Below are 10,977 nucleotides of genomic sequence, written 5' to 3'. Positions count from 1 at the left end.
ACACACGCACACGCACACACACATACACACACGCACGCGCGCACATGCACGCGCACACACACACATACACACACACACACACACACACACACACACACACACACACACACACACACACACACACACACACACACACACACACACACACACACACACACACACACACACACCCACTGCACAGGTGTGTGGGTAGCTATAATAGTATATACAAGTCTTGGTTACTGCAACTAAGGGACTAAGGGACTGATCAATGTCTCACACCCCACAAACCCTGTCAGTCAGCCTTGCACACACACACACACACACACACACACACACACACACACACTCACACACACACACACACACACACACACACACACACACACACACACACACACACACACACACACACACACACACACACACACACACACACACACACACACACACACACACACACACACACACACTAACTACCAATGTCCTCCCAAGACCTTTTCAGCGGGGTGTTCTCTGGTAGAATCGAAATCAGATACTTTCCTTCTGTTTATCTGAACCAATGCAGTATAGAAAGCTTTCTTTCTCTTCCTCTGTGTGGCATTTGACACAATGCACGGCACGCACACAGTCTAGGGGTATAGGAAAGGAGGTGTGTGTGTGTGTGTGTGTGTGAGTGAGTGAGTGTGTGTGTGTGTGTGTGTGTGTGTGTGTGTGTGTGTGTGTGTGTGTGTGTGTGTGTGTGTGTGTGTGTGTGTGTGTGTGTGTGTGTGTATCTGGGTGTGTGTGAGTAAGAAGACGAGGGGGTAGGGCATAGCATATTGCTTTGTGTTTGACTCCCCGCTTGGCAGGGAGCAACTCGCAACTCATTTAGTGGCATGGCAGAGCCGTAAAAAGGAATCCCCGCAAGAACAATCCAGCCATGAAACCGCACGAATGGCCACACTCGTAACTGCCATGTAGTTAGGATGTCATGCCAGGCACCCAAAGAATAGCTATACATTGTTCCTGCATGGTCTGGGATCTTGGGCTCTGCACAGCGAGTGTGTGTGTGTGTGTGTGTGTGTGTGTGTGTGTGTGTGTGTGTGTGTGTGTGTGTGTGTGTGTGTGTGTGTGTGTGTGTGTGTGTGTGTGTGTGTGTGTGTGTGTGTGTGTGTTGGTCCTGTAAGGCTCAGCTCTGGGCTCTGCATAGTGTGTGTGTGTGTGTGTGTGTGTGCATGAATATGCCCTTGCGTGTGTGTGTGTGTGTGTGTGTGTGTGTGTGTGTGTGTGTGTGTGTGTGTGTGTGTGTGTGTGTGTGTGTGTACACTGTTCCTGTATGACCTCGTGCTTCTCGGCTCTGCACAGTGTGAGTGTTCCTAATGGATATAAAACCTGTCGGCGGCTAATGAGCCAATACATTTCTGAGCCATCTGACATATATCCGCTCGCTCACTGCTGGCAATTACGGCCAAATTGCTCCTCTGGCTTCCATGTTTTATTGTTTCAATCGCAAGAAGTCGTACGGAACAAATGATCCGTCTTATGGATCTCGGAGGAGGAGGAAAGAAAGGAAGGACGGAGGGAGTGAAGGAGTGCTGTACTAGTGTCTTCGATCAGTTTGTGCCCCCCCTTCAGTTCCTTCACTAGTGTGTTTCTGGGAGGCACAGACGGGCAAATAAGTCTGTTGTGCTGTACTGGTTCCATGGGACAGGGGCTGCTCAGAATTGGGTCCCCTTTACATAGTATGTACCTACTTTATGCATTTCAGATGATCTGTCCTGGGCCCAGCCAAGACTGTCTATTCTCTTTGAAATTGTGACGTAAAGGCCCATTGACACGGAGAATGACTCACAGAATGGCGGCCCAAACTATGAATGTCATCTATTTTTGTTTTCCCACACCCTTCATAAAATTGGTTGGTTATAATAACAACAACGGCTGAAGATTTAACATCATACAACGTGGGAACATAGTGTAGTGTACATGGAAGAGAAGAATAGAAGAGAGGGAAGTCTCACATCTCAGATGAGGAGTACTCTGGTGGCTTCATTCGCGTCCCTTCCTTCAGCCGACAGCAGAACTCCTCGTCGATCTGAACGCCAGGATAAGGAGAGGCACCTGGGGAGAAGAACAGAGATAAAAGAGAGAGGGAGAGAGAGAGAGAGAGAGAGAGAGAGAGAGAGAGAGAGAGAGAGAGAGAGAGAGAGAGAGAGAGGGGAAGAATGTGGGTTTGAGGGTTATCAGGAGCCACATCTGACACACAGACTCACAGAAGAGGTCACATCAAAGAGATCAAGTCAGGGAACAACTCGCACCACTGTGAAAAGAATGGCGGGCGACAGTGAATCTCTGACATCAGTGAAGTGTGTGTGTGTGTGTGTGTGTGTGTGTGTGTGTGTGTGTGTGTGTGTGTGTGTGTGTGTGTGTGTGTGTGTGTGTGTGTGTGTGTGTGTGTGTGTGTGAGTGTGTGTGTGTGTGACCCAGACAATAGTGCAAGAGCTCACGTCTTCTTTGGGAGGAGAGCCATAGAAAAACTCCAGTGCTCCAGTGCTTTCACATCAGCATTAATGCAGAGGCGAACGCAGCCAAGACAAGTACACGCTTGGCTTATTAGACATGCAGCAACCCACTCGAAGTATCGCCAGTCACGAAATAATATTTTTATGCGCTTAAAACAGACCGATACCGTATCTGATAACACACACAGGCCTACTGTACCACGTCTACAGCAACAATGAATCTCAGTTTCGAGGTTTTCTTTCCCCCCACCAATCCTCAAAGGATCTCAATACATTATAACAGATCAGGAAAGAACATGAAAGACAAATGAACCCGACAACTGTAACCATGATTCGGTTTTTTTTTTTCTTTCTTTTTTTTAAAGACCTCATTTAAATAGTGGCAACTTATCAAACGGAGGCACGGAGCCCAAAACGACAAAATGCACAGCTTTGATTGTCCCGATTGAATGTGACTGTTGGACACAAACGCGAGCCTGCTTTGACCTATAAATCAGCATAAATTATCAAGTTGCACATCTCATTATGTCGTTCGTCTTTTCTGTCCTTTTCATGTTGTAATTTATCTGACTGCATGAGATATGAGACAAATGGTAATGCTGTCCAGATGTTGAAGACGTGAGTGTGTGTGGGTGTGTATGTGTGCACGCGTGCGTGTGTGTACGTGCTTGCATGCATGTGTCTTTAAACACATGCAAGTTGAAATATAAGTGGGGTATAAAATAATGTGTGTGAGAGAGGGATAAAGAGAGATAAGGAGAAAAGAAAAAAGTGCAAGAAAGACAGAGAGTAATAGAAAGAGGCGGTAACATACACGCATACAATGCAGCCCCTTAAAGGTTGCACCCGTTCCACAGCCAGCGGGTGCAAACATTTACATTGATTGGATGCTTGGTAACCGTGACTACGCATTCCCAAATGCAGAAACAGCTTGTCCAAACCCAAGGCCATTCTCTCCTTGTACTTTATGGGCCATATAAATGGTAAAAAATTGCAGCCTGAACTGAAGCCCGCTGCCACTGCCGCCGCCACCACCACCACCGCCGCTAATGTTTTTGCGCGAGCAGCATGAAAACTGTTTTGTTAAGCTGACAACGAACCTCCCCGTGCTGTCCCAGAGGGCCAATTTAACAGCGGCCGACAAGTTATTGCGTGTTCCATCTGGCTGCGATGGGTCGTTCAGGGCACCTCACAGATAGCTTAAAAAACCACTGTGGCTGAAGCTGGTGATTAAAGGGCACACTGGCCGTTTTCTTTCATTCTTTCTTCTTCTTTTTTTTTTTTTTTACAATTTCGCCTTCTTCTCTCTCACTGTGTGTGTATGTGTGTGTATGTGTGTGTGTGTGTGTGTGTGTGTGTGTGTGTGTGTGTGTGTGTGTGTGCATGCACACTGTTGAGTGGCTTCACGCTAAATGCTTGCATAATGCCCCATGTGTGTGTACATGTGAATGTGAGAAAAACCTATCAACTGCAACATCTGCACGAGCAATTTCAGACTGGAGGAGCAACATGCAATGGAACGCAATGATAAATATACAAATTAGAAATGTTACAAAAAGTCGGAATGAGGGATCTGCGAAGGTCAGCAGAGAGAGAGAGAGAGAGAGAGAGAGAGAGAGAGAGAGAGAGAGAGAGAGAGAGAGAGAGAGTGGTGGTGGGACTTAACGGCTGTGGCTGTTTAGATAAACAAAGTTCAATACGGATTAGTGTCAAAATTTGCACTGGATGCCAGGAAGGCAAAGGGAAACATATTTGGTTTGGTTTGGTAAGATTTAGGGTTTTTGGGGGGACGCAGATTGAGGAAGTAAAATTGACATTGGTCACAATGGCTGTTGGTAGTCAAAATCAAAGAACAATAGCCCTTGATATGAAAGTTACCAAGACACTTTTGTTTAATCGGAGGGGGATGACTGTGTGAATTTGAGAACATATGAGGTTTGAGGATGGTTGGTTGGTTGGCCACAAGAACAAGGAGAGGAGAGCAGCAGAGAAGAGAACAGAAGAATTCATCCAGAGAGGAGAAGAGAAGAGAGGAGAGGAGAAGAGAAGAGAAGAGAAGAGAAGAGAAGAGAAGAGAAGAGAAGAGAAGAGAAGAGAAGAGAAGAGAAGAGAAGAGAAGAGAAAAGGGGCAGCAGTGGCCAGCGTAAAAAAAAGAAAAAACGGTGGGAATTTACCCAGAGAGAAGATCTCCCACATGAGAACGCCAAATGACCACACGTCACTCTGCGTGGTGTAGATCTTGTCAAAGATGGCCTCCGGTGCCATCCACTTCAGGGGAAGCCGGGCCTGTGGATGGGAGGGAGAGATAGATGGAAGGGTGGGGGGGTGGCAGTGGAGGACAAATTGTTGAAGAGAAAGTGGTGCACTAAAAACTATTTGCTTTAGTCTCTTCAGGTCACATGTTTCACAGGTCTTCCTTGGTTACTTACCACCATGTTCTCTTTTTTATGGCTGAACAGGTGTCGGGTCGACACACACAACTACTTGCTCTGACAAAGGTTTCCCCTGATGGAACTGAGAACACTGCTAAATACACTATGTGCTTTCAGGGACATTATGTATGTGTACCAACCAATGTAAATGTACATCTCCTTTGCTGACTTAATCTGGGTCTTTATATAGAGGTCTTGCTCTAAGAAAACCTCATCCTGATTTAAACTGTTTGGTGCTTTCTGCCAACAACATATACATCGCCTATAAGCACACAGACTTAGAGTCTTTGCAGAGCAATCTTTCTGATGTAACTGTGAACACTGTCACAGGCAATATACCGTAATATTGTTTCAGGACGTATTGTAGGTACTGAATGCACCAACCACACTTTAACTTACATCTCCCTTGCGCACGTAGTCTGGGTCTTTGTAGACGTCCCTGGCCAGACCGAAGTCGCATATCTTCACCACGTTGTTTTCGGACAGCAAGATGTTGCGGGCTGCCAAGTCACGATGGATGCACTGTTGAGAGAAAACAACACGTCAAGCTCCATTGCGGGTGAAATCTATCAGACCATACATTAATAAAAGGCACACGCGGCGGCCCCCTTTAGCCGTACCGCGCTTATGCTGTTGCAATACAGTTGTGGCACGGCTTTGGTGGTTCTCTCTGAGAGAAAACAACATTTGTGTTGGATGGGTGCTTGTTTGACTTGTCGACCCAAATTCGCGTCGCTTATAGGAAACACGTGTGGCGCGGTGCACGTTGCCAAGGTGCGATAACACAACGCAGATGAGATGAGATGAGGGGGGGAACATGTGGAAGAAGAACTATGGCAGATATTTCAGTGTGACGGGCCTAGTTACACAGGGGTCAACCACTCCCTGCTCGCTCGCCTTTATTAATAATTGTTTGCGTGCCACTGTAGTAAGCGCGGTTTGACAAGACAGTGAACAGCACAAGGCTGTGTAAGAAGCAGAAAACGCATTGTTGTTACTGTATAAAGTCATTAGCGGAAGACAAAAGAAGTGTCTTTTATGATTTTCTATGGGATTTTATGGGAAGTAAAGCAGTGGGTGTTTGTATGCCATGGTACAGTACTTTCCTACGAAGCTAAAAGGCAGAAACTTCAGACAAATTGATTTCATAAAACCTCCTTTGTATTTGTAACTAATACTCTCACTGCTTCCTACAAATGTTTGGGTGAGCATGAACTTTATAAGAAACTTTTCTCAATTTCTATGGTCACATGAAGGTTTAGTGCCTTTGTGCTGATGTGAAAATGAACACTGCAAGCGCGGGAGTGACAAAGACTCTGGTGTTTCTGTTCAAAGTCATAAAAAGAAGACATAAAAAGGGCAACAGAAAATCTACCCGTTCCTCTGAGGAGCCCTGAGTGAAAACTGATGGACTTTTTGGAGTCATGCTACGTACAGCATACACGTCAATGACCTGAATGTGTCTGAGACAATGCCTGGCAGTGTGAAACCAGAGGAGGTGACCCTCACTTACTTTACGCGATGCCAAGAACTCCATGCCTTTCGCCACTTGGAAACTGTAGCAAATCAAGTCCTCCATTGTCAGAACCCTCTTGTACAGGTCCTCGGATTCTGCAAAACAAGAGGAGAGGAGAGGAGTGGATTGGGGGAGGATGGATGGAGTGGAGATTGGGTGTGTGGAGAGGGGGAGGGAGAGAGAAGGGGGGGTTTGTTATGACGATTAAACCAGTGGGAAGTGTACTGTCCATAATTCAACCCATATTGCGGTGTAAAGAGCGTCAGCAGAAAATCACAGCAGGATTTAGAATGAGGCAACACAACACAAATCTCTCATCCTACTTCATGACATGTACGCGATATATTATAATTAATAATATAATAATATGTGCTATACAGTAATGATGTACATACAGTATGTATACAATGGTAATCCACCCCAACCCTACCATCAACTATTTAAATGACAGTGATCTCTCTCTGCGCTTTATGACACGTACATGTTATAATGGTAAGCCCCTTCACACACACACACACACACACACATGCACGCACGCACTCACGCACGCACGCACGCACACCACATTTTGCAATACAGTGTGCCCAACTACAAAAATGATACATTTAAGTGTTAACACTGCAAAATTTATTCAGAGCACCTACTTCTACTAACAATGATATTTCTGCGTGCTTTATGACATATCATAATTATATTTACTGTATGATGGTATCTCCCCTTCCCCATTTCCTTTACGCCAACAGTGACACTGACAATGATCCCGCTTCATGGTTTATGTCACGTACATGATATATAGAACGGTAAACCCCTTCCCCAAACGAGCCCCTCCTTCCCATCCGCCAACAATGATAATCCACCTACTGTTACTGTCTTAAAAACATCCGCTAAAGAACAGAGGGGCCATCCCGCCCCCAAACCCACCCCCCGCTGCCTCCTGTTTTGACTCTTTGTCTGACACGTGCGGCTTGTTAATTTAATGATGCTCAGTTGGAGGAAGGTGGGTGTGTGGGTGTATGGAAGGGTGTGTGTGTGTGTGTGTGTGTGTGTGTGTGTGTGTGTAGGTTTGACTCCTGGTGGTGGGCTCCACCTGAGTAAACAGTTTATCAGAGCAGGAATAATATACGGCACACGCATACACACACGCACGCACGCACGCACACACACACACACACACACATGCACAGACACAAACTGTAGCCAGTCGTGACGGGAGGATAGGATGGAACCACGACACACCAATCAGCGATAAGGGAAGTGCAGGAAATGTGTGCGCCTGTGTCTGTGTGTCCGTGTGTGTGTGTGTCTGTCTGTGTGTCTGATTGCATGTGTGCCTATGTGTATGCGTGTGTGTGTTAGCGTGCAGGGAGTTGAAGCAAGATAACTCAGTCACGGGTCACAAAGACAATCCGGCATCTCAAGTGTGTGTGTGTGTGTGTGTGTGTGTGTGTGTGTGTGTGTGTGTGTGTGTGTGTGTGTGTGTGTGTGTGTGTGTGTGTGTGTGTGTTACAGGTCATACAGTGAAGTGGGCATCATACGAGTTGTATTTATGAATCTTATGAATCGGAAGAGGAAGCTCTTCATCACATACAGAAAGGGGTAGAGGACAAAAACACACTCTCAGGGAGCAAGAAGGGCAGAACAGGGCAGAGCAGCAGGGTGGAGGTGTGCCAGAGAGAGAGAGAGAGAGAGAGAGAGAGAGAGAGAGAGAGAGAGAGAGAGAGAGAGAGGAAGAGAGAGGAAGAGAGAAAGATGGAGCAGGAAGTGGGGGATGAACAGAAGAGAGGAAGGGCAGTTCATTGGAGGGGACAGGAAGACAATTGGGCCACTACCTTCCGCCAGGGAGAGACAGAGGCAGAGAGACAGCTGGAGAGAGGTGGAAGGAAGAGAAGAAAAGGGAGTCGGGAGAGGAGATGAACTGACCCATAGGCCTGTACAGAAAGAGTGAGAGTGCTTAACCGCATTAGAGAGAATTGCAGTAGACATTGTTTTCCATGAATTCACCCGCACACAGGGATGCATGCATGCACGCACACACACACACACACACACACACACACACACACACACACACACACACACACACACACACACACAGGCACGCACTCTCTCACACTCACACACACACACACACACACACACACACACACACACACACACACACACAGACACAGACACAGACACACACACACACGAGTACACACACAGACACACAGACACACACACACATTCTCTCTCTCTCTGACATACACACACACACACACATGCACACACACACACACACACACACGCACACGCACACGCACACGCACACGCACACGCACACACACTATGGTATATACCAACCTTCTTCCTCCTCTTCAGAGTCGCAGTAGCTCTTGTCCTCTATGAATCCTGAGGAGGCCGAGCTGCCGGTACTGGCCACGCTCTCCAGACGCCTCTTGATCAGCTCACTCAGGTCACAGCCAGTGCCAGAGTGCAGTGCCTTGCCATCCTGGCTCTGCGGAGAGGAGACCAAGACACACACACACACACACACACACACCGAACACACACACACACACACACACACACACACACACACACACACACACACACACACACACACACACACACACACACACACACACACACACACACACACACACACACACGTGACAGATCAGTACACAAACGGATGGACTCATACAGTAAATACACAGAGATACAGACGCAGGGGACACAGACACACATACGTACAAATGCCTAATCATCCTGGGCTTTATACAGATACACACAATAGGTGACAGATTACTGTTCACACAGTAACTCAGACACACATACGAACTCCTACAGTAAATCCATCCAACTAACACACATGACAGACACTGTCATTTTACACACACCCGAGGAACTCACCCACATAAATAAAGTCACAACCACAACTGAGCTTCGCCACTTTACCTTGTACACCACAAAGTCGGCCCTCTTGCTCCTCAGGTAGTTGGACAGGTTGCCATACTTGCAGTACTCCACAATAATCATAAGGGGACCTGATGAGGGGAAACAATAACAAGAACAGTAATTAAGTGACGACCACATTACTTGGGCAAAACTAGTTTTCTGTACATTCTCTATGATATTTATGTATATATATGCTATATTACTTAAAGATTAACTATTTATGAAGCCACATATTTCACTGTTATAAAAACTGTATCCACATGCAATGTACTGTAAGCTGCTGTATTTGTCTCAACAGTTTTGAACTTTTATCAGAGATTGAGAGCCCATTTGACTTTATTACCCACTGTTGTAGCATTGTGCAGTCTACAACACGCACGTTTCTCAGAAATAATAAAACAAAGCCCTGGATGGCAGAGAAGGAGAGTAAGGTAGAGATAAACAGCTTCACTTTGGCATTGCTTTAAGTGATATACAGTTTAAGCGATTACATACAATATGATTTATGATTTGACTATTCCCTTCAAAGGTATTACAGATCAAAGTATTAACCCTGTCAACCTACAGAATTATGAATAGTCTATAATCTACAGCCAGGATCACATGTATAACAGAGATTTACAATGGACCCCATGGTATTTCATTTACAATGCAGCCTTGGCTTAAAACAAAGCTTTCTAACTCACAAGCTTAAGACACGAGACGTAAAATCATGTCATGGACATGACATGAAGTACTGCTTTCATGTGCATCACCCTAATCACAGAAACACTCCAACAAAAGACCATCAGTACATCACCTGACCTTTGTCAGGCAGTGACGGTTATTTCATTTCCTTTGGGATTTATAAAGTATGTCTACTGTACTATATTTCTACCTCTATGTAGTAGGTAGTCTATTTTTAAAATACTGAAGTTCTACAGTCTTTTTTACAGCTACAGTCTTTTATATTTACATTCTTTTAAATAATATGTTGAATTATGACTAAGTGCTGTACACAGTAAGTGTTAATACAGTTTGATTGATTGATTGATTGAGTTGTATGTATATTTTAGTGAATATGAAGAGATGTGTCCTCAAGCCCTGCAACTCACCTCCAGGCTTGGTGCAGGCCCCCAGGAGGTTGACCACGTTCAGGTGGTGGCCGATGTGGATGAGGATCTTCAGCTCTGACATCAGCGCTCTCCACTCGTTATTAGTGGCTCCCCCTGTTTAACAGACACGCACACACACACACGCACGCACACACACACACACACACGCACACACACACACACACACACACACACACACACACACACACACACACACACACACACACGCACGCACGCACGCGCACACACACACACGCACACGCACACACACACATTCATGGGTATTAGTGATGATGTGGGAACATGATTCTGTATCTGCCTTAATCCACACTTGGGTGATTTCATAACACCCCTCAGACACATAACAATCGTGTATTCTTTGGCTCTGAAACCTAGCTACCCTCTCAAGGCTTCACATATACAGTACATATACACTGCATTAAACTATTACCTCAGGGCTTAGACACTATTAAACACACAGACACACAGATGTACACAGATTCACATACACATAC

The 10,977-nt window shown here is 45.8% G+C and overlaps 1 protein-coding gene across 1 annotated transcript in view; it reads right to left on the bottom strand.

Annotated features, from left to right (window-relative positions):
* Positions 1-10,977, bottom strand: part of kdrl (kinase insert domain receptor like) — a 109,507-nt gene that overhangs the window by 28,931 nt on the left and 69,599 nt on the right. Inside the window, exons 19-25 of the mRNA XM_063189856.1 lie at positions 10,463-10,576; positions 9,369-9,457; positions 8,772-8,925; positions 6,426-6,523; positions 5,312-5,434; positions 4,655-4,766; positions 1,980-2,079 (exon numbers count right to left, since the gene is read on the bottom strand). Coding sequence (XP_063045926.1) covers positions 1,980-2,079; positions 4,655-4,766; positions 5,312-5,434; positions 6,426-6,523; positions 8,772-8,925; positions 9,369-9,457; positions 10,463-10,576 — 790 coding nt within the window. The remainder of the gene's footprint in view (positions 1-1,979; positions 2,080-4,654; positions 4,767-5,311; positions 5,435-6,425; positions 6,524-8,771; positions 8,926-9,368; positions 9,458-10,462; positions 10,577-10,977) is intronic.

Source organism: Engraulis encrasicolus, chromosome 23, assembly GCF_034702125.1.
Source record: "Engraulis encrasicolus isolate BLACKSEA-1 chromosome 23, IST_EnEncr_1.0, whole genome shotgun sequence".
NCBI classification, from domain to species: Eukaryota; Metazoa; Chordata; class Actinopteri; order Clupeiformes; family Engraulidae; genus Engraulis; species Engraulis encrasicolus.
Note: the sequence above shows the minus strand (reverse complement) of the source record. Positions and strands in the feature narration are given on the sequence as shown.